Raw genomic sequence first — 24,418 nt, forward strand, 5'->3', positions numbered from 1 at the left:
GCTCTAGAAGTTTTAGGCTGTAATTTGGGTTTCTAGTTGCTGGCTGGAATTAAATTGTGGACCACTGTTTGTCATTATTTGTTTCTTATTGTATTCTGCATTATAAGAACTTTATTCTTCACTGCATTTTATTTATTTATATGCATGTGTATGAGTATCTCTTTCAGTGTATATATATGTCTGTGTGTATTATATGCACATTCTGCAGCATCCCCCTGAGAGGGGAAAAAGGTGACACAGCTGTGTGTGACAAGAATGAGCAGCTCTGTAAACTGACAGGGGAGACACCAGCCCAGTTTCTGTTGCCTTGACACGTCACTTACTACATAAGGACATAATTTAAAAAATTAAATCCTACAGAGGAATGTGAAGTTCATAACTGCTTTAAGGTTTGGTAAATCTACTGATGTGAATATCTTTTTTAGGACCTAATTTTGGAGCTGGTATTTGGGTACCGAGGCAAGGACTGCAGAAACAATGTGCACTATTTGAATGATGGTGCTGATGTAATTTATCACACTGCATCTGTTGGCATCTTGTATAATGTGGCAACAGGTAGGAGAAAACCCACTGGAGGGAAAATGTTTCTTCACACTCATGGAGTTGCAGTTTATAAAGTAATTAATATACTTTAAGTATTGTAAAAGTATGTGAAAAAAAATTATTTGTTCCTAAATTTCAGTCTGTATAGAATATTCATAATAGCTGCATAAGCAAACAAGTGTACTGAAATGTTCCTGGAGGCTGAGCTTTAAGGAAGTGAAGATTTGGGTTCTTTTTGTATTAGCTTTCTGAAATTTGCATATTGAAATGATCACAGAAACTAAAAGAGCTGAACAATGGGGTAATTGTAATTTAATTTTTTTTCTAAGAACAAGTTAATATTTTGATTTGGTTTACTTTTCAGTCATCTGAATCACGTACATTCTTTCACAATAACCCAGTTAATTTAGATAACTTGGACCTTTAAAAAAGTACACACTGTCATTTGTTTCTGAGATAGTTAAGCAACTTCATATGGAAAACTTGAGGGAATTGTTTAGAGTTACTGAGTGCTGTGTATTAAGTCCAGATAAAAAATTAGGAGTTTCTGTTTTCTGGTTTTAAGCTTCAAAATGCAACATGACCATGATGCTGTTTTCTAACAAATACTATAAAATTTTCAAACATTAGCCATGTCTATGTGTGTATAAATGTTTTAATTAAAGTTGAACTAAGGTTTGAAATTTCTTTTCTTATTTTTAGGCTCTCAGTCATTTTACCAGGAACACAATGATGATATTTTGTGCCTCACTGTGAATCAGCACCCCAAGTTTACCAACATAGTGGCAACTGGCCAAGTAGGTATGTTTGTATTTTTGTAAAAAGAATTAACAGCATGCAATCAGGACCTTGTAAATTCATGATAAATTATAAAAATATTTGATTATGCTATCTCCGTTTGTATGAGTGTTACTCAGTTACCTGTCCTCTTTATATGTTCCTTTGAGTGTAATTGAATAAAGTTGACAAAAAATATTGAGGCATGAAAGATTACACTTATCTTTTGCTTGGAGTATTATAAAAACTATTTTTTCAGAAATCTTAAGCCCCATTAAATTAGTCTGGTTGTATTGAATTATCAGCTTGTGTTCGACCTTCCAAAGAGTCACTGCCCTTCCAAAGAAGCTGAATAGAGCTAACCTTCACTTCTTAAAATACATGTCAGTCTTATGTAGGTTTTACCTGATCAGGTAGATTTATAACACCTACTTGGTGGTTGGTTATAGTTGTATTATTAAAGGCAAAACCAAAACCCTAATGGGGTTCCCTACAGATAAACTGAGATATAGAGGGAAAATGTGTATATATTTCATGGTGACATAAAGGTCTATTAACTAACCAGGTTAAAAAAAAAAAAAAAAGAAAAAACTCCCATGTTTTACATTGGCATAGCTGGTAGAAATTGCTGTTTCTAGATTTTGTAGAAGTGATTTTTTTAGCCCTACAATCTGGTTGTAGTTTTCATATCTTCTGTTGGTTCTCAGGAGATTCAAACCCACATTATTTTCTTCAGGGCATAGAATAAAAAAAAACCCCTTATTTGATTTCAGCCAAAATAACTTTTTATTTCCTTTAGGTTTGTTTTAGAAGTTTCATATAAATAAAATCAGTTCTGCAGAGTTTATTATCTGCTTTCCTGTGTCTTTTGGATTTTTAGGTGCCTGTCTCATTAAAATTGACTCATTGATAATAGTAGCCTCTTAGCTAAAATAGCTTTCTTTCCTGGTGAGTTTCTTGCCTCACATCATTTAAAACAATTTTTTAATGGAAATTATTAAAATGGAAAAAATCATCAGCAGATATTTGTCTATGGTTTGAACATTTGCAGGAATTACAAACCTTTTATTGCCTTTAAGAATTTGCTTTTTCATCATATTTCTTAATCTGGCCCTATTTGCCTTTCTGTAGTGGAGGGATGTGAAAATTTTTCTTCTACATTGTTCATCTTACCTGAGACAAAACACAGGACTTAATCCTTTTTTTATTTTCATAATTATTTCTGCATCAACTAGCAGTAGGACAGTTATTAACTGTTTTGTAATGTGGATTAAGGCATACCAATCAGAGACAGATGACACTTAGAAATTACATATACTTTAAAGCAGAAAATTAAAAATAAGCTGGAAGTGAAATATCTTAAAACAGCACTTATTTTCTAACTTTGAAGTGATGTTGACGAGTGTATATACTCTATAAAGAACTGCTGCTACTTTTCCTACTGGTATGGTTGGCACAAAAAGTGTCACCATCATGATTTAAAAAGATTTATTGAATCTTCAGGTACTCACATGCTTCTTCTTAACATTTTTTCTCACTTATTTTTTTAAAATATCAATGACATGAAAAAATATGTTTTTCATTTATTTTGGCTGAGAGCGACCTAACATACACCAAAACTAGATTTTTGTGTTGTAGCTCAAAATGGAAATCAAAAGACATTCATTCATTCAAAATATTCATTCTATGATTTATTTCTGATGTAACCTCCTTTTATCAGTAATTAGTCATCTTTAACAGCAGTATTGGTGCTGCTGCAATGCAAAAAGATGACATCAAGGTGTGTGTGTTAAGAAATTACACTGAATGTGGCATATATTTTCTTTAGCACTTAACTTATTTCTGATCTAATTATTTTTCTGCTGCTTTTCCATTACAGGAGACTCAGCAGATATGTCAGGTAAGGGAAACAAAATTTTGACATCTTCAGGTGTAGTTAGTCTATCTAGTAGCCATCTGCAGCTTTATAGAGCCATAAGTGGTGTGAATTCATTTTTAGGTTATTAAACCCCGTGTATCAGTCATATTACTGTCAGAACTGAATAGAAGTCAAAACAGCTCAGCATACTGTAAATATAGAAAAATTAATTAATAATAGAACACACTTAAGAACTACTCTTGTTGAAGCATATTCCCTTCTTGCTGCTTAGTGATTAGTGAGTTCTAATACATTCCTGGGTATGCTTGCCAGTTTTGTAGACATGTTGGGGCTGACAACATTTGGTTTAGACCTTCAATTGAGTGTAATTGTAAACATGCATTTCTAAAGTAAATTCTACTGAGGAGGCCTAGGTGACTGAGTGAAAAAACAAATCACCTTTCACATTTATGTACAATTGTCATGCAGTTATTACCGTTGATCCAAAATGCTTTTTATGATGTCAGTTTAATTTTTCCTCTATCATTTTGGGTCTTTGACATTTTGACAGTCTTGACTGAGATATTTTTTATTAATATGTTTTTTTTTCAACTGTAATTGCAAAAACTCATCACCATCATGTGCGAATGAGTTCATTGTTGAGCAGCCATAATTGTCTTGCGGAGAATCTTCAGAGATGCATAAATGTGGTCATGTGTAATAGAAAGTGTAATAATCTTCATGTGGATCTAAAGGTTGTTCTGTAAGAACAAATGTACATTGACATCTTTAATGTGTGTTGACTTCTCTTAAATATGGCAAATGGTACTTGCTCTAAGGATGGCAGGAAGAATATAGTTACCTTTTCCACACTTCTAGCCTGTATTTTAAAAAAGCAATGATGATATGGGTATTTTATGATAGAACATCTATAGTCCTGTATATGGTGGCTGGACACTTTCCTTGTCTCACGTGCCTTCATCCTACTGCAACTTCAGTTTGAGCTTTTGTGTATTACTAAATTCTGTTGTCACTGCCTGAAATGAGCACACTTAAATTTTTTCTTCTTTCTGGAATCATTAGTCTGGAATCCAAGCTGCTGCCTGCTTTCATTAGAAAGTTGAATAGTTTTACTTAAAATTTATTGATGGCTTTTGGCATCCTTGCCAACAACTTTTGCTTTTCTAGTTCAGATTTTCAGTCTTCTACAGTGATGCAGGTGTTCTTGTACCAGTAATGTTTGTACTAGGCTGGAATGGCAATTAAGGTTTCCTAATGATTTTGTGTAGATTTGGTCCACCTTACTAAAGATTTTTTCTGTCCTGCCAGCCCATGGTAGCTTTATCTAACTGCTCCCAGAAGGAGATGATGCCTTAGAACATCTGTCTTGTGAAAGTGTTGATTATACAGGCAGGGTTCAGTGTCAGGACAGAGACTTTCAGAAGGACTCCATCACATGGAAGGTCCTCAGAGTCCATGTTCTCTGTCTTGCAGATCTTGCTCTGATTGATTTTGTCAGTTCTTATTCAGGAGAACTAGGGGAGAGTTTCAGTCTGCCATCCAAAAGAAAACTTTTGGCCAAGGTTATAGAGCAGGTGCACTATTCATGGGTAATGCAAAGCTTTACCAAGAGGAGGGTTAAAGAGTGAAAAACAGTTCAGAGCCATAATAAATCTTCCCCTTCCCTCAGCTTCCCATAAGAACAGCAAGGAGGTTGCTGACAATTTTTGGGAAGTGCTAGTTGCTGTCAACTCCTGCCCTTTCTGTTTTAATGGCATGACCATACTATGCTGTGGTACCTCTCAAAAGGTAATGATAACATCTTGTTACTGCCATGAGAGGAAATTCAAATGGGAAATAAAAGAAATGAGGAAGTGTGTTCTAAAGACTGTTTCAGAACAGCTGTGGAATTGTGCTCAAAAACTGAGTTTCATGTGGCTGAAATTTTGCCTAAGTTCCTGTGCCTACTGTTTCCCATCACATGCATGCCTCTGAGGGCCTAGATTTATCTATTAGAAACACAAAGCATGAATCCAAAAGAGAATTTAGTTTATGTGAATCTGGATCTATGACAAGAGCCAGAAACCTTAGGACTCTGCAGTCAAATTTATTAGAGATCAGGAGTGAAGAAGTTTAAGAATCTTACTGTACTGGAAATGCCTTAGATGCTGCTCAGAGATTGTAAACTATATATAGATGGGAAGATCTTTTGAGCAGGCATTGCATTTGGGAAAAAAACAGCTGTCATCATGTTAGAGATAATCACATACATTAGTAGCATGGAAAGACATTTTTTCCTGCAGAGATTTTGCAGTCTAAACAATGCAGACTCAATACCATAGTTCTGTGTCAGCAAGCAAGCTGACGATTCAGCTGATGCTCTCCTAAGAGGGCAAACATTTCAGACAGGTGGCCATTTTGTAGAAAGGAGATTTTGGCCCTGCACTGTAAACTGACTTCTCTGTAGCCATCAGTTGTCCAAAAGCCCCATGGAGAAGTTACATTCTTGATGAGCAGCTTTATTTATGACGGTTTTTGAGTTAGCATGCTGCTCTATGTTTTAATAAGAGAAAAACAGGAGAAGACAGCTCTTGCTTTTAGAACTTCTGCTGTGCTTCACAAGTCCCATAACAAATTAAGCAATAAATTAGCATCTCTGGTAATGTAATGAGGCCAACTTGTTCATCCTACCTAATGATCCTGTTTGTCATAAATTGTTTTCCTAATGGAGGCCAAAATTTCTTTTCTTTCCTTTTTTCCCCCCATCTGATCACAGGAATTTTGTCTTATAAAAAGTATTAACTGCTTCGATAAGTAAATCATTACACATTTTCAAAATGACTACTAATGGCATGTTTTTCTGTTTGTGTAGCTACAGCTCCTTCTATTCACGTGTGGGATGCAATGAACAAGCAGACGCTGTCGGTGCTGCGGTGCTACCATTCCAAGGGCGTTTGCTCCGTCAGTTTCAGTGCCACTGGCAAACTGCTGCTGTCCGTAGGGCTGGATCCTGAACACACCATTACCATTTGGAAGTGGCAGGAAGGTAGGAGACTGGTTTTGTTTACATTGTTAGAGATATGTTGGCTTGAGTCACGAGCAAGTGTAACCTTAAAGCATCAGCTGATCAAAAATTATTACAATGAATGCTGTGCACTATGCTCTGTACAAGATCTAAAATAGATGTGTTTACCCTTTCTAGTGATTGCTGAATATATCTCCTTTGAAACGATTGTGTAAAGATCAAGATAGTTCACTGATTTCCAGTAAGAATAATGTAGGGATTTCTTTTCTTAAAAATTGTCATCATCATCATTATTATTATTACTACTTTATTCTTCTCTGAAGTCTGATTACTGACGAGGTTGTCATACTCCTGAAATTATTCCCAAAAGTTGCAAATTGCAGAAATGGGGTGCCAGGATAACTCCTCTATGCATCTTATATAATTGCTGCCTTAAGCTATGTTATATGTTTTCAGATCAGCTTTGATCTGTATTTCTGCTTTAGGCTAAAGAGATTTGAGCTCCTTTCCTTGTCTCTTTTCTGCCTGACAAAGCCATGCCCAGGTTATGGATCTGATTCTCTAGTCTTAAGGTTTACTTTCTCTCTCTTTGGGGATTGCTGTTGATAACTAGTGACTCTCAGAATTTTAGATATCAGCTATTAAGTTAATAACAAGTGGTGTTTCATAGCTTGTCTGATAGATCCTGTGGGGATGGATGCAATGTCCATCTTATACAGTCTTAGGTCGGATGAAGGATGTGTGGTCAGAACATGCCTGTGTTCATCTTTAAGGGTTGATGCACATTCAGAATGGCAGCTAAGGATCCCAACTGAGGAATCTTCATATGGGTCAGAATTACTTTAACATTTTTAACCAGAAATGTGTATTTTTCTCAGCAAATTCAAAATGTCCATTTTCTTTCTGCCAGGTGCCAAAATTGCCAGCCGAGCTGGTCATAACCAGCGTATATTTGTAGCAGAATTCAGGCCAGATTCAGATACACAGTTTGTTTCTGTGGGAGTAAAACATGTAAGGTTCTGGACACTGGCTGGAAGAGCTCTCCTCAGTAAAAAAGGGCTGCTGAGCTCCATAGAAGACGCTCGCATGCAGACGATGCTTTCTGTAGCTTTTGGAGCGGTATGTACTTCAACAAACCACCTGAAAATGCATAAAACCAAACTTTTTTTACCCTTCTGCCTTTATTCAATTCAATGAGACTTTTATAACCTGCTGATGAGTATATAAATTATTTTACTAAACTCAGTTTAGCATTCCTAATACTTACCTGCTAGCTAGAACTAGTACCAGCTTTCTTTAGAGTAGAAAAGACTATGGGTTTGTATGTTTTCTGGAAAAAAACCACAGATACCTTGAACTGATAACACGCTGCTTGTTATTTAATCCAGGTAAAACAAAACTGAGTCTAGAGTGCAAGAACCAAACAGTAGAAATGAAGCTGATTTTATGCCCACCTGAAAGTGATAGTTTTGTCATTTGAATGTGCTACTGCTCATGGGTGATCAGAGAGCAGTGTTGTCCTGGGGCATTCATTAATATCTGATGCTGTAAGGCAACTGCATTAGGGGTTTCTTTTGCTTTGGGGTTTTTGGACGTGTGCAGGCCATCTTGCTAAGTACCACAGCATTGCTGCACTGGAGTTGCTCTGCATGAGCAGTACTCATATCTTCAGCGGCACAGAAAGGCACAGATACCTTTTGTGAAGTGGTCCTTTGCTTTGATTGATTTGTCTGCATTTCTGTCCTGTTTGACCAACTGACTGTTTGGTCCAGAGTGAAATTTACACTGATTTTGATTTTTGAAACTCTAACTTGCCTGTGGTTGCCTTTTTTGCTACACTATCTCTTTTACACAGTGGTGTCTCTCTGATTTATATTAAGGTCTTACAAAACACCAAGATATTTTTCAAATTATAACTATTTTGATGCCCAGCCCAGGCATTAGTCAGACGTTTGGGAAAGCTCTGTAAACTTTCTTAGGAAGAGACAGATTCTTAGTGTGAGAATCAGGCTGTATGCTGCATGACCTGAAGTTTGGTGTGAGGTTTGAGGATGCAAAGCTTCCAGGAGTTTTTTGAAAAGCTGTGCAAAGTGAATAAAACCAAACATGGAGTGTTCTCCATACTTCTGTAGGGAGCAGTTCTGGGAGTTCTCTTCTTGATTTTGTCTCAGAAGGAGCTTGTTCAGCTCTCCCTAAACAGAAGGTGGAAACATCCCAACAATAATGCTGGGAGGATTGTCTGAGGGTCTGCTCTCAGCTTCATTTCCAGTCCTCTTTTACTTTATTAGAGCCACACACAGGCACCCTTAAAAAAAAGGATGTAGAGCATCAACCCACTTCAGTCAATGAACGTGTTTGTGCCACATGTGCACGTGTACTGATACTCTTGAAACATGATAATACTACACATGATACTGAATTTGAGGATTCATCTAAGTTACTAAACCAGTTTTGTTCAATAACCAGTTCCGGTTGGAATCCTAATAAATACCACTTTAATTTCAGAAGTAATTAAATTTATTTTTATTACCTTTCAAGAGCAGGAAGCAGAACTAAAGAAAAGGCAGCTTTTAATTCTAAGTCAAAATGTTTTCTTCCTGAACTAAAGGTTGCTGTGATTGTGTGAGTCTCTTCACCTAAACACAATAGTTACTGCAAGCATAATGTATATAGCAAGGGGGTGCAAATTGCCTGCTTGTGTGCCTGTGTAGAATGTCAGTACTTATTGTGGTATTCTACTTTTTTTGCCACACGTTGCACACCTGATAGGCTGAAAGTTTAGATAACCATATGACTGAAGCTTAAGTCATTGCATTTTTTCTTGCAAAAAGAAATGCAGTGATTTTCTTCAAGCTATAAAAAAGCATCTTTCAGACTTCAAGAAGGAGTATGGTAGCTCATTGTTTTGTCCCTGGAGGTCCTTATTGCCTCTTCCACAGTTTCCTCTTCTGCAGCAGCAAACAAAAGCAATTTAGCCTCTAAATGCAAACTGTGTTGATTTCTGAATGTTTTTCTTCCTACCTTACTCAGAATCAGATGATGAGTATGTTTTTCCCCTTTTCAGAATAACTTGACATTTACAGGTACTATCAGTGGAGATGTTTGTGTTTGGAAGGATCATGTGTTGATACGAATTGTGGCCAAGGCTCACAATGGACCTGTGTTCACCATGTACACTACACTGAGGGATGGCTTGATTGTTACAGGAGGCAAGGAAAGGCCGTGAGTCTTCTTTTTTCTTTTTTTTTCTGCATGTATGTTTTCTCTTTAAAAATGATTTGGATTCATCCCATCAACACTATTTGAGACACTAAAGGTAGAAGAGTAGTCCCTTTCAGATTCCTGATAGGTATTAAGAAAAGAGCAGTCACCACCTCCAAAGTGGAGGTAATCCCATATGAGCTTCAACTCAGATATTTTCCCCATTTATTATAAGAGAAAGCATTTAGTCTGAAATTTAGAATCATAGAATGGTTAGATTTTCTAGATTTTCTTATAGATTTTCTAGCTCTAGCAGCCATTTAGCTTTAAGCACTAAAAAGCTACCTAGTCCTTGTAGGTTACTTCTTTCACTGAAGTTGTACTGAGGTTGCTAACACAAGGGATTTGCACAGCTGGGATTGAATATATGAATCAGAAATTTTATAGCAGTATGATGCACAACTTCTTTCAAAGGAAAGAGGTGCTTAGTTATGATGGCAGAGGCAAGCTGTCTTCTCTCAAATCTAAGGTACAGCAAGGTTCTTTGTTCCTGGGGTTGCAAGCAAAATATCTCCTCAAGCATTTTAATTTTTTTGTGCCTTCCTAGTGATAAGTAAATGCTTCAGCTGTAATACAGTCCATCTGGTGACATGATAGTGCCACATTTGGCAGGACACAGGCCACTTGTATTTTCAGACCCAACTGAAAACTTACTTACTTCTGTGCTTGAAATATTCCCTTCTGGTATTTATAAATGTTGTTGTGATTTTATTTGGAGGGTGTTCTCTCTACCACTTAGCTTCAGAGGCTCTTAATCATTAGTATTTGACCTGAAACAAATAGTATCGAATAATAATAAGAACCCAGAATTCATCTCCTGTGGGAAAATGAAGTATTGACAGTATGCAAAACAAATTTTCATTTAGGAAGACTGTGTACTTTTTTCTGTCTTAGTTGCAGTTCACCAGCCTGTTTTGGTAAAATCTTCTTGCTGAGTATAATGATCAATCATATGTCAAACAGTGCTAATGGGAAGCAAAAAATATATTATTGCAAAGAGTATCAATTTATAATTCATTATTGTTCTTTTAATAATAATAATAATAATAATAGTACAGATCAGTAATTGTGATTAAACATTCTGAAGTTCTTTGTAAGATTATTCAGCAATCAAAGCTGTTAAAACATACTAAAATGCCTCATTTGCAGTACAGTACATTAAATAATGTAGTTCTTTCATCTATTAATTGTCCTTTTTGTGGCAGCTGTTGTACTCATGGTTCTTCCTGATGTCTTCACAGTTCAAAGGAAGGAGGGGCAGTCAAGCTGTGGGACCAGGAGCTGAAAAGATGTCGTGCCTTCAGACTAGAGACAGGACAAATGACAGACTGCGTTCGCTCTGTTTGCAGGGGCAAGGTAAACAAAGCTGCCTGACCAGAAGATAAAGCTCATCATTTGTGGTTGATTTCTGAGTATCAGATAAATTAGTTCTGCTTTCTCTTCTAGCTAGTATTTGAAATTACAGGCTAAACTAGAAGGTGTCTTCAACTGATATTGTAGCAGAAAAACAACTAGTTTGTGAGATCTCAGTCTTTCTTAGAACAATATTCCATATATATTTTTATTGAAGACTAATTAAGGATTTAATTTCTATTTTCTTTTCACACTTTGATATCAAATATCAAATGACAAGCAGTAACTCAGCCAGTATCATGCTATCTACAGAGCTTTGTACTTTAATAACTCAGAGGAGTTTAAAAAATAAATTTTCTTTGATTATTTAATAACTTGATTTCAGCAAACTTTCTTGACAGAACTATAGCTCTAGATAATATTTTAATTACTGTTCATCATGAGAGGTTAATGTATTTTTATCAGAGATAATTCTTTCACTATTGTTTAAGGGCAAAATTCTTGTTGGGACAAGAAATGCTGAAATAATTGAAGTTGGAGAGAAAAATGCTGCATGTAACATTCTAATTAATGGTCATATGGATGGACCCATCTGGGGCCTAGCAACACATCCATCCAGAGACTTTTTCCTTTCTGCTGCAGAAGATGGCACAGTAAGACTCTGGGATATTGCTGAAAAGGTAGGTGTTAGAGAATACTTGTTTAGAGAAAAAAAATAGACTTGTGATGGTGTTGAAGACTTGAAACTTGTTTTTTTATTGTACTCTGAAAATTATCCATGTAATGCTGTTAGCATGTTAATGAGCTATTAGCATAAGATGCTTTTAAAATGTGGACAAATAGTAGCAGTTACTATTCTGGGTTTTTATTTCTTCACAGAAGATGCTGAATAAAGTCAGCTTAGGACATGCAGCTCGTACTGTTTGTTACAGCCCAGAAGGTGATATGGTAGCTATTGGCATGAAGAATGGAGAATTTATTATCCTGCTTGTCACTTCTCTAAAAATTTGGGGGAAAAAAAGGGACAGAAGATCAGCAATTCAAGATATCAGGTCAGAAAATATTATTCCTGGTCTATTGTAGTGTGCTAGAAATCTCTAGTTTTTTGCTTTTTAAAAATACAATTCTGTGTTCTGGGAAACATTGCAATGATATTTTAGAGAGCTAGAATCAATGAGTGACACTGAGGGTTGTGTGTGGTCCACATGCTTGAGGGAAGGCACTCCTAGAAGGTAAAATGAGATCAGACACTTAGAGATGAAGACTAGATTGTGAGAGATAATGGAAATGTCTGTCAGTTTGCACTTTGTTGTGTTTGTTAGACAGGAGTTAGAAGTAAAATTTTGCTTCTGTTTCCTGCATGGAGGAACAAACTGTTTCTTGTGTGAGATAAATTGGTTATAATCAGTTAAGGAAATTTTTGGAGAGCAGAGTGTGATGGGAGAGAAATATAAGCAAAGAGAGACCTTGCAGAAGAGCTCTGCTAGGAGTCAGGGGGTTGCTGGAGCTGGAAAGCTGTCCCAAGATATATTTTAGAGAGAATAGAAATAAAGAAACTTCCCCAGTAACACAGAAGTGGCTGTGAGGGATTTGTTCAGCTCAGGAAACTGCTGAGATTCAAGACTAGAAAGGAAAACTGGAAGAAAGAAACCAGTGTGCAAAGATACACTGGGTAAACAAAAGGTTGGATTTACATCTTTTTATTCAACATATTTCATCTAGAAGAACTAGCTTTTCTTCAGTTAGAGTACTTCAGTTTTCCAGTTTTTAACCTTGTAAGTATAGCATAAGGGAGTCAGAGTGTCATCAGGGGGATGTCACAAGTTCTTAGACCATGAGGGGGTCATGAAATGAGATAATGAACAGAGTTATTCAAGAGATGTTACCAGTTCACTTATATGTGTAATCTGTACCAAAAATATTGCCACCTTCTGCTGAATATGCATTCTCTGAAAATTTAATTTCAGAAGTTATTTTGCTTAGCAGACTGAATATTCTGCATCACTCTAGTTCTGGATAGCAGACACCTGAAATGGAAATTTCTGCACTTCTCAAATACTATAATCTGTTGTAAGTGCCAACCTGTGCTCATGAAACCCTTTTATCTGTTCAGGTTTAGCCCAGATTCTCGTTACCTAGCAGTTGGTTCCAGTGAGAATGCAGTGGATTTTTATGATCTGACTTTGGGTCCCACACTAAATCGGATCAGCTATTGCAAGGATATCCCAAGTTTTGTGATCCAGATGGACTTCTCTGCTGATAGCTCTTATCTCCAGGTATCAGTCATTAATGGTTCAAGGTACTGAATGGGAAACATACTTGTGACAGATACTCTGCAAGTATTCTCCTTTGACAGCTTCTAAGTTTTGTACCTAAGTGTTGGAGTATGTTGCTGTCACTAGACTTAGTTGGTTGTAGTGGTAAGTGGATGCCCTTAGTTTTGAATAGTTTTCCTGGAGTTCAAATATGGAAAATAAGCAAAGAAATGAGAGACAGGTTTCAAACCTCCTGTGATGTGTCTCCCTGCCTTTTTACCTCTGATGCTGATGGGCTATCTTACAAGAGAAAGGACTACAGTCTGTCATTCTGCAGGGCCTGGGGATCTATAAATTCTTTGTCCCTCTGATCAGCATGATGGCATTACAGGTCTTTTTAGTGCTAGACTTGGTGGAGCAGCACCAAAGTCATGGTGTCGCAACTGCCAACTATAGGAGGGCTGAAGACATTTCTTAAAATGAAAAGAAAGTAAATATAATATGCTTTCTATATTTTATTTGCATCTGAAAGGAGAAATAAATTCTTCTCACTATCAAATTAATATTTACAGCCCAAGAGGAACACCTTTGTGTCAATTTTAAAGATAGGAATTTATTTTGCCTTATTTGTATATACTGACATACTAACACATGCATGCAGAATGTGAATTGTTTCAGTTATCTTTTACTAATTAGGCATTTAAATGTTAAGATCTCTTATGCTTTCTCATTATTGCTATATGCTTGTATAGATTTTTGAGAATTTTCAACTCATTGACTAAGTTTTCTTGATAGCTGGTACTCTATGGAGTAAAAAGTAACTGTCACAAAAATGCTTTTCAAAGCCCTCTGGAATTATATTTTCATCTTTTGAAACAAGTTAACTTATTGTAAATTTTCTGTGGTCACCTCAAAGGTCTCTACGGGGTCTTACAAAAGGCAAGTATATGAAGTGCCTTCAGGAAAGCAGCTTGTGGACCAGGCTGTGATTGACAGAATAACATGGGCTACTTGGACAAGGTAAATGATTCATGTATTTACACCTGAAACTTCCAGGAGAAGCACCTACTATTTAAAAGTATATTTAATCCCTTCAGTCAGATATTTTCTGTTAACACACCCATCTGCTCTGGCAGCAGCTCCCCTAAATGCAGTACAGCAAAAAGCACTACAGAGCAGATTCCCTCAGTACACAGGGGGGCAATCATGGAATGATTCAAAAATTAATTACAGAATAAAAGCTACATAAGGTGTGCATGTGTGAAAATAAAATGTAAACATTGCATTTTTATAGAACCAGTTAGAATATGAGATCTATTATCTGAGTCTTGTTTTTGCAGTGTTTTTCAAAAACCTTTCTTGGTCTTCTGTTTCAGTGTTCTAGGGGACGAAGTGATTGGAATCTGGTCCAGGCATGCTGAAAAAGCTGATGTGAACTGTGCTTGTGTCTCTCACTCGGGAATCAATCTCGTAACAGGCGATGATTTTGGCATGGTCAAACTCTTTGACTTTCCATGTCCTGAAAAATTTGTAAGAACTTGTTTTTGCGTGGCTACAACAACAAGTACTGTTGATATTAGGATCTTGTCTTGTTTCTCTAGAAGACATATGATGGAAATATTTTCTTCTCTTAATTTGTAGCTTTTTAGTACCTCCTTAGCTCCATAGTCGCATCGCATGCTCCACATCAGAATTTCCCCACCATTTTGTGCAGGAGCTCTTGCTAGAACCTCTTGTAGGTGTTGATATTGTCTGCCAGTCTGCTTTAGCATACTGCCTGCCTAATGAAAAATCTCAAAGCCCGTAGTAATTTCCACATCTCTGATCCATTTGACAGATGAGGAAGATAGATGGTGATTTTAGTCCCATCTGTGGATCTTCATGGATGAAAAGTTTACAGATTTTTCACTAACACTGTTAAATTGTTTCACTGGTTTTTGTAATTTTAATTTATAATGGTTTTGACATTTGTTTTCACTGTTAATTTTCAGGATTTGAGACTGCACAGGGTAAACTGCTCACACAATTGCAATGAAAATAATTGTTTTTCAGTGTCAGGAATTTTACACAAAACTTAGTTTGGAAGTTAGTCATGTGACAAGATGTATTTAGTATTTTTGTGTTGAAAGAAAACTTGAGCATTCTTTCCAATTTGCAAGTGCTCTCTTATTGGCTGACAATTTAATCTGCATTGCAGCTCAATAGGAGTTCTCCTTCAGGAGATCATTCACATTTGATAACCTATATATCTTTCTAACATTATAAATATGTGATGCAATAAAAAGGTAGATAAAAACATGCATGCCTGTTCTGATTTAGGAGGTTACAGAATATTTAGACTCTCTCATTCTGTTGTTTCGGTTTTTTCCAGGCAAAACACAAACGATTTTTAGGTCACTCTGCCCACTTAACAAATATTCGATTCACAAGTGGAGACAGATACGTGGTCAGTGCTGGAGGGGACGACTGCAGGTAGGTGTTCCTGCCACGACTGCCACAATCTGTACAGCACTGCGCATGGACAGTCCACAGCAATGCCAAGCTAAATTCAGCCTTCAGCCTTTTGTCCATGTGCTTGCTTTCCTGTTCGTACACAGAGAAAAACATATTTGTGACTAAATAAATATCCCAAATGTTCATGTGAACAGCTAATATTTAATAACTTAAAATGTTCACATGAATATTCAGAACATCATACTTTTAATGAGAATTTCTTTTGGCTGTGTTAGCCATTTCTTTTAACATCACTTCTATATCTCATATTTAATATCTTTTTGAAAACACAGCTTATTTGTTTGGAAGTGTGTGCATATGCCTCATTGAGAGAGACATGGAGACTTGCAAAGAGGAAACTGCATGAAGTACCAGGCATGAAACACCCAGGATTGCAATGTGACATTCTGCTGTGCCCTGCATGCGTGAGATATGACACAAGACACAGAGCAGTCTGTCTCTGACAGACAGGACCTGGAGTCTGCCAGAAGGATGGACACACTGAGGCTGCTAGTTTTGCTTCAGTGTCAGATAATCTGGGTTTGTATTCCACTCACTGCCAGATGTTGAAACAAAATATGTGGATGAAAGGAAAAAGTGAATTGTAATCAATGTACAGTTTCACAGCAAGTTCTTGGGGTTTTAATCAAGAGATGCTATTTCTGACCTAGTGCTGTACATTGATCTATTTTCAGCATGAATGTTTTTCCTTTAAGTTTTGAGATCTAAATAGCATAGATAAAAAGAGTATTCCATATTTTATTACTGAGAGAGACCATATATTAACTCTTAAATATATAGTATTTTAATAAATGTTTAATTATTATAATAGAAATTATATTTCTATGGCTGGTCAAAAGGAAACATCATATCTGATGAAGCAGAAGATAATAGAGTTGATTCCTTATGACTGAAAGATTTCTGTATTTAGAGGCCTGGGTCACAGTCATGTCTGGTGAAAGCCGTTGGATACGCATGATCTTCATGGCTAATTTAGTGTTTTTGTTGCACTTAAACATTAAATTAGTTCTATGAGCAAAAATAGATTTGCTCACTTTGCGAGTGCCTTGCCCACTACCTAAAAGTCTAACTCCAATTTTTGCCTTGTGAATAAAAGTATTCTCAGTGGAAGAGAGATTATTGCTGTGTTACTTGACTGGGCTGTGAGCCTCTCTGCTGGAAATGAGGACCAGGGTGAGGATTTTTGTAGTCTTCTTGTTGATAAAGTTTGGGATGTCAGCAGTGGCAAAAATAGAATTTCAGAGCAATATGAATTGATTTTATTTTCTCAGCATCATAGGGGAGATTCAGAGAGAACTTTCTGAGCATTATATTTTATACATTTGAACTTTTAATAGAGTTAGGACTAGCTGGGAGATGTCTCTATTCAGATTTCTCTTCTGACTGTAAAAAATGTCCAGTCATCTGCTTCTTTGAATGGACCTGCTGTCACCTCGAGCATTTACTCTATCCTGCAACATAACTGAGATTCTAAGTTGGAAAAACATTTCAGTGATAATAAAATCCTGAACAAAGCTGTGTTTTGGGTACAAGTGAGGAAGGTTTCATCAGCTGTTTGTCTAAATCATGCCATAGAGAAACATTACAGATAGTTATTTTTCATGCAATATAGCAGGTATCAAAAATCACTAATTATCAGCGCTGCTCCCATTGTGGCATTCTGCTGTGCACAGAAAGCTCTTTCTGTGTAAGCCAGCCTTGCTTGACAGTGGCACTTGTTTAGGTCAGTCAAGAGGCTTTGGTATTTTTCATCTCTTGCATTTTCTTATGCCAGATGAAAAAGAAATAAACCTCATCTCTTCTTGTCATCATCTTGTGTGCGTGTTGGTTACAGAGGGAATGGGAGGGCTTGCAGGTAGAAGAGAAGGAGGAGAAAAGTTACAGAGCCAAACTTTTGTGCTCTCCTTGTTATGTGCTGTACAAAACTAGTTACCCAACTGTCTTAGCTAATATATTTTATATATCAATCTATAATGAATATTTATTATAAAGAAGTTGATGAACTAAACAGTTATCAGGTTTCTCAGCATGGTGGTTCTTAGCAAAGTCTTGCCAGTCATGCAGCTGCTATTCTACAGGAGCAAAAACTCTGAGGATTTGGTCATGAGTGTACAGGGAGATTTTGGCAGTAATGTATTTGAGTTTAGGTGAATTGCATATGATAATTGTGATTCGACCTAATGTGTCTCATAACCTTGTTTCCTGTCTGTCTGTTGTATGTGAAAATTAGTCTCTGGTGTTGATATCTTCTCTTTACTAGAGAAATGGTTTGCAGTGTGCTCTTTTATGGCTGTGATTCTATCCCTTATTAAACACATCTGTGCAGGACTTTCGCACTTGAAGTAAGATTTGTCCTGCCTCTACTTTAAAGTTGCCTTTTGTTGGATCAAGATGGATGACTTTTCAGAACTCATCATAGTCTGTCCTACTCAGACTGCCAGATCAAAGTCTGTATTTTTCTGTCTCTGAGTTTTCCCCAAAAAAATCCTAGGCTCTGTGAGCTCTTCTGTAGGCCTTCCCCCAGTGAAGGAGCTATGTGGATCAAGAGGGTTTGTTCCTCCAATCCCTGTCACTGATCCTCTTCTCCTCCCGCCCCCTATGCCCTTCATGAATGCTGTGCCTCTCCACTGATGATTTGTCCATTGGTGCTTTTCCCCTGAGGAATCCCAAAGGCCACACCAGAGCTGAAGATGAGCAGAAAGGGGTGGCAGGGACCAGGCTGAGGGCTGCAGCCTCCAGGTCTCCCTGCTTCTTCACTCTCCTTCAAACCCCACTGCTGCTCTAAAGGGCTGGCATGGGAGCTGGAAGCTGAGGAGCCCTTTAAAAGCTAAACTGCCAGCATTGCTCCTCCTCCTGCAGCCTGTATTGGTAGCCAGTGTTTTCCCTGGTGAAACTGCTCTGTGGTTTGCCAGGTAAAAATGGGAGCAACCAGCTGGGAATGATCACAAATGTTGAGGAGAAGAGTGAGCAGAACCTCAGTCACAGTTTGGAGCATATTGTAGCTGTGATTCTCTGCTGAAGGGAAGAGCTGGCTGTCAGCGTGGCCCAAGCTGGCAGCTTTATGGTGTTTTTGGTCTTTTTGTCTGTGATGGTGCTTGCTACTGTGCCTCATTTGCTGTTTACATTAAATGCTACTGTAGTAACTTGCTAATTGTTGCCACCCATGCTTGAAGCATGTGTACATGAGGACAGGCTGCCTGTTCTGACAGGCACTGGGAGCTGGAGGCTGGATGCTCCACAGAGAAGTCAGAGGAGGACAGAACCCTGTAGGATAGGTCAGGGAAGAAGCTGGAATGTGGAGGGAGCAGTGACAGCCTTTCATCTGGAAGCATCAGAGAGAGCTGAGAGCAGGAGGCCTTTGCCTGAAGCTGGAGAAAATCCCTTCTGCACCAGGGAAGGGGAAGCAAAAGGTCTTTGTATAATTTAATAACTTACAGTGGATGATTTTTTACTGTAGCTTGTCATTTTGGTTAGCAGCAAATGTACATCTTTGGGATCTTTAGTCAGCAATATTTTTGGTAATAAAAGAAATTAACTGGAGAACTGAGTAAAAATAACATTTCAGTTAATAAAATAAATATGCACTTGAAAGCTAATAAACATAATTAGAAAAAAAAAGAGAGTAAGGGAAATCCAGCTCCTAGGAGCAAGGAAATATAAAAAATAAACACATTTAGAACTGAAAGTTGCCATAGTGCAGTCAGGTTAATGCTAACCTGCACTTGTGCCATCAGAAAGCAGGTCCAGCAGGCGAGACATCTCCTCAGTCTAAAACAAGACCAAAATAAAGGACTTCAGTACCAAGAGCAGGACTTGGATAGCATTCAGGAGTGGCTTAGTTTAAAACCATGATCCAGTTCTCTCAGCTGCTGCCTGAAGCACCTGAGCCCCCTGTTTGAGCTGAAGGAAAATTTGCCAAGAGACCCAGTGCCCCTGAGCTGCCCCACGCACGGCCATGCAGCACCTCCCCTGCCTTGGGATCCCACCCAGGGCTGGATGTGCTGGACAAGATGTAAGAGTGTCACCAGCAAAGGATCTTGGCTTCAAATACAGCATTTAATTGGGCAAGGTGACATGTTCCCTGTTTCATTATCAGTGTCAGTGACCAGCCTTAATCCTGAAAGTGTTGTTATTGATAATTCTGTTAACATAAGCTATAGAGAGATGTCATCTTGTCAATGTTTTGGACAAAGTGGAGCATCCTGTAGACCCTACAGAAGGGGAAGTAAGACTACAAATCACAAAATGAATTGCCACATCAGTGATGTAAACACTCCTAGTTGCATTGCATTTGTGTGCTTTTTTGTTCTGAGTGTTTTTTTATGCTTCCTTGCAACTGGATCTGTTTTACTAAAATTTTTAGCAGCATTTGATTTCTCCTTATGTGGACAGATTCATGTGCTTGCCAAAGCCTGCTGTCATTTTTCATGCCATTCACTGTTGGGTGATTACACCAAGCCCATTTATTTTGTTGGCCCTGCCTTCTGCTCTTCACTTAGCTTTGACTTAAGATTTAACTCTATATATCTGCTTTTAGAAATACAAACAGCATAGTTTTAGGTGTCTAATATGCTTAAAAGCCACAATAAGTTTCCTTGCCAAAATAATTTGCATTTAAGAAGTACTAGGTGGTTTTCTCAGTCTATTTGATGCTAGAACAGGTAAACACTCACCATCCTTTTCTCAGTTTGCTATCAGTAAACTAGTCAAAACCTTGATCTATCTTTTTTGTTAAGTGTGAAATCAGCAATCCAACCCATTCACTACTTCTTTGGAAAGGAAGTGGAAAAAAGCATGGATTGTGTGTTCTCTTCTCCACCCCTCTGTTAAAAACAAAACAACAAAAGGCGTAAGATGTTAGCATGATGACAGTAGGCAATTCTAATTTCCATAATGCTTATCATTTCCTCTTCCTTTTGGAATTATGGAACAGAGGCTTGAAGAAGAAGTAACAGGAAATCAGTAAAGAAACATGGAGAAAAGGCAGAAGAAAGGAAAGCAGAGAAAGAAACACTCAAAAATAGGCAAAAGACAAAAGAACTGACATGGGTAGTGGTGAGTGGCAAACATCTTGTTTCGAGTGGGAAGCATTCAGTGGCTGCTTGGGAAGTGTAAGGACTGGAGAGCCGCAGAGTGCTCAAGGAAAGGCTGCAGGCAACTTTGGTTGCTCTGTTTTTGGGAAGATGCAGCCACCCTCACTCACTGCTGTCTCCACTCCCATACCTGTGGGACACCTGTTCAGAGCTGAGGTGCAGCAGCAAAGTGCAGGTTACCCACAGCTGCAGTGGCTGCAGTGGAACAGAGAAAGGGCTATAAAGACAGAAGTGCTCTGCAGTACTGAGAGCTCAGGCAAAAGAGTTGAAGGATGTATTTTAAAAGGCTACTTGTCTTTCTACCTAAATCAAACCTGGATTGTTTTAATAGGCTTCTTCTGGAAATGTTATTCTAACAAAAAATATTAAACCAAAGAAACATTATACTTCAGAAAACTCTTCTTAACCAAGCTGTTGCGATTACTGCCTCTCATTTCTTTCCTATTCAGCAGTTCTTGATTCAGTTCCCAGGCATTCACAACACTTAAGATGACAGACATGAAAGCAGTGGGCTCTACATTTAACTCAAGGTGTGACAGCTAGAGGAATCTGCAGAGGGTGGTTCAGATCCTACCTGAGCCAAATTTTCCTTCAGTGCTTCCATGCCATGGGCATTCAAATATAGAGGTAGTCAGGTGAATGTAATTAGACCCAACAAATACATCTGAGTATATAAATTAGTATATATCAGAGAAATAAATCAGTATAAAATTCTTTATTTTATCCCATAGTACACCATTACTAAAAAGGGAAATAATTATGGTAAACTTCATGTAAAAAACAATCCAAGCCCATTATAGGTGCTGGTTAGACAACTGGACTTGTAGCAACTCTTTGTAAGAAACACAAAAGTTGTGCATGAATAGCAGGACTGATCCTACTCCACTTGCAAAAGGGCAGTTGTGTTTGGGACATGAGAGGCAGGATATTCCTATTGCTTGGTATGTTTGGGTTTCTCTTCCAGAAGTCATTGTAGGTATTTCCTTAGTTTCTATTGCTGTTTGTGGGATACCTTCAAGACCCTACAAAGTGATTTTGCTCTTTGCAGCACATATCTTGCTTAGTTTGGGCACTGATGTCACGTGAGAGCTTATTGAAAACAGAAAGAAACCAAAACCTCAAATGTTTTTTGTTTTTTAATGCTATCCCCCAAAGTATTGTCATGTTCCAGTGATGTGATCTATATGACTCACACTTTGTAAAGGAGAGCAGGTTGTATCCACTTAACTACTAAGTGGCACCCACATAATGGGTGTGTGAAACCAGAGGATTAAGGCCAGTTGTGCTTTAGCAGTTTTCTAAGATGAAGGGACAATTGCCACTGTCCCATTGTGTGTGGTGCTCATAAAGCTGGTGCTGCCTTCAGCTGCTCTCAGTGGGGCTGAGGAAGAAGATGAGGCCATAAGAATAAAATGTAAATTATTGTAATGAGCATTGCAATGGTGGGTTCTGAAAAAGGGCTGTAGTAGAGGGGTATTTTAGTTTCAGTCCTCTGCAGGATTGTAAGCCTTTAGGGTAAAAAAGGACATGTTTATGTAATATCCTCCATTATTCCTTCATTAGCTTTGGCTCTTACTACTCTGCCTCCTTCCCACAGAAGTCCCAGCTCCCCCCTCCCAGCCACCAAATAAGTTTATTTTTCCAATGTAGTGGCTGAGAAGGCCAACTTTAACCACAGATTTGCTGGTGGTCATTTGTAATGGCTAAAGCCAATCCTAAGCATTCTGTTGCTGAAAATTAATTTTCTATTAACTTAATTGCAAATTCTTGAGACGGGGGAGAAGGGGGGATCCATTGGACCCATTCCATGGATCTCTCCATGCAATGGAGCTGGAAGTGGTACTGCCATAACACCATGATTTTTTCAACCACCAGTTGCACCCAGGACATGTGTGACACTGTATTGTTTTGGAATCCAGTAAATATCCTTTCTAAAGGAACTCCAGGCGTGAACACAGACACACATTGCATGAAATAACAATGGTTTCCTGTACTTTTGTGAAACATTGGTGCTGTTGGGTAGTACTTGACACATTTCTGGTCTGTTTTTCCTTTTCTTGCTACTATGTACCCTGGTGTTGTGGTTTCAGGTGCAAAATAGCTTAATTTTTTTAAGCAGTATCTGGTAATTAGCTTAATTTCTGCTTTTTAGTTCAGTTATAGGTATACAGAATAAAGTATTGGAAAAGCTGCATTACTGATTTGTGAAGCAAGCTAAAGCATTTTTAATGTCAAATTCCGTATTAGAATACACTCCAGCCCAAAATGATAACTTGAAAATGTAACAAACTAAGTAAATGCATTAGAACCGTTTAATTTTTTTTAAAAATGCAGGTTTAGCTTTGTAGCTTGGTTTGTTCACTGTTTTTAGCAGAGGAAAAGCTTTTCTCACACTGAACACTGTGGGTTGGTGACAGCCCAGCACAGCAGTGGAAATGCAGCAATGGAGATGGTCCTGGTCTTCTGCTGCCCTTACAAATTCTTGTCTCCTCATCTCACATGGAAAATAGCTTCATGGTGGCAGCTATTTCTGCAAGGGACAGCTAATGAAGGCATTGGGAAATTCTGTAGAAAAATAATGTTCTTTGCAGTCTTTCATCTGGAAACCCATTCCAGCAGTGCTCTGTGCAACACCAGAGCACATCCTCTCCTCTCCAGCCCCCTGTCAGGTCACCCTACAAAAATATTTTACTGTAGTTCTTTAAGCTTAAAATGCAGTTGTCTGTTCAGATTTGTTGTTTCATTATGGAGTGTGTCAGATAATCCCTCTTGCTTTAACAAAAAAAAAAAAAAAAAAAAGAAAAAAAAATGTATTTTAAACTAGTCCAAAGGTATGGTCACCTATTATATGGATCACAGGTTTAAGTGTACTCCATTTTGGTTTCCACCATGAACATCTAATTCTTGTAACAATGTTGTATATTTATTTAAAGTATATACATATATATATATATATATATATATGCATATATATATATAAAAATTAAATGTCAGATTTTGCATTAATTAAGATTTTTAAAAATTTGAATATGAACTTTGAGTACTTCATTTAAAAAAAATTAAAAATACTTTTCCTGGAGTGTTAAGTTTCAGAATTCAAGACTATATTTGTCAAATTTAAGTTTAAAATATGTAGCTATCATTGTTTTTCTGATATTGAATGTAAATATTTGTAAAAAGAAATTCTTTTGTATATTTTTGTGAAAATGTAGTTCCCCAAAATATAAAAAAAGATTTAATAAAAAAGTGCATTTATGTTACTGTTCAACACTTTTAATCATTTTAATATCACTGAACTGTATTTATGGGCATGTGTGTGCATTATTTTTCTGTAAGGAGAAAACCACAGTGTGCTCAGAAGGAAAAAAGAATTCCTTAGAAGTTCAGTGGTACTTTCTTTCTTCTGGGTATAAATGGAGACATCTCAGAGTATCTATTTTCAAGTGAAGTGGCAATTCATAGGCTTTTTAAGTGGCGAACAGTATCAGTATCAGTAATTCTTTAATTGTTCTGGCTTATGAAGCTGCTTGTTTCCTTTGTCTTTTTTTTTCCCATTTTAAAGAGCAGAAGGACTGTGACAACCACTGCACTGGAACAACAGCCAAAAGACAAAGCATTTGTCTTTACCCAGTCCCTGGGTGCTGGGACAGCAGTGCAGCCATGTGCACTGTACCAAACACTTGCACAAAAAGTACTTCCAGGATGATCCCAACACAGGAATAAGCTTTCTAAGTGCTTC

The 24,418-nt window shown here is 37.5% G+C and overlaps 1 protein-coding gene across 1 annotated transcript in view; it reads left to right on the forward strand.

Annotated features, from left to right (window-relative positions):
• Nucleotides 1-15,977, forward strand: part of EML5 (EMAP like 5) — a 92,862-nt gene extending 76,885 nt beyond the window's left edge. Inside the window, exons 34-47 of the mRNA XM_014310503.2 lie at nucleotides 426-555; nucleotides 1,246-1,344; nucleotides 3,200-3,220; nucleotides 6,051-6,224; nucleotides 7,114-7,322; nucleotides 9,268-9,425; nucleotides 10,706-10,820; nucleotides 11,309-11,497; nucleotides 11,697-11,869; nucleotides 12,931-13,093; nucleotides 13,989-14,092; nucleotides 14,449-14,602; nucleotides 15,444-15,544; nucleotides 15,859-15,977. Coding sequence (XP_014165978.1) covers nucleotides 426-555; nucleotides 1,246-1,344; nucleotides 3,200-3,220; nucleotides 6,051-6,224; nucleotides 7,114-7,322; nucleotides 9,268-9,425; nucleotides 10,706-10,820; nucleotides 11,309-11,497; nucleotides 11,697-11,869; nucleotides 12,931-13,093; nucleotides 13,989-14,092; nucleotides 14,449-14,602; nucleotides 15,444-15,544; nucleotides 15,859-15,895 — 1,827 coding nt within the window. The 3' untranslated portion in view covers nucleotides 15,896-15,977. The remainder of the gene's footprint in view (nucleotides 1-425; nucleotides 556-1,245; nucleotides 1,345-3,199; nucleotides 3,221-6,050; nucleotides 6,225-7,113; nucleotides 7,323-9,267; nucleotides 9,426-10,705; nucleotides 10,821-11,308; nucleotides 11,498-11,696; nucleotides 11,870-12,930; nucleotides 13,094-13,988; nucleotides 14,093-14,448; nucleotides 14,603-15,443; nucleotides 15,545-15,858) is intronic.
• Nucleotides 15,978-24,418: the final 8,441 nt, after the last annotated feature.

Source organism: Geospiza fortis, unplaced genomic scaffold (genome assembly GCF_000277835.1).
Source record: "Geospiza fortis unplaced genomic scaffold, GeoFor_1.0 scaffold54, whole genome shotgun sequence".
NCBI classification, from domain to species: Eukaryota; Metazoa; Chordata; class Aves; order Passeriformes; family Thraupidae; genus Geospiza; species Geospiza fortis.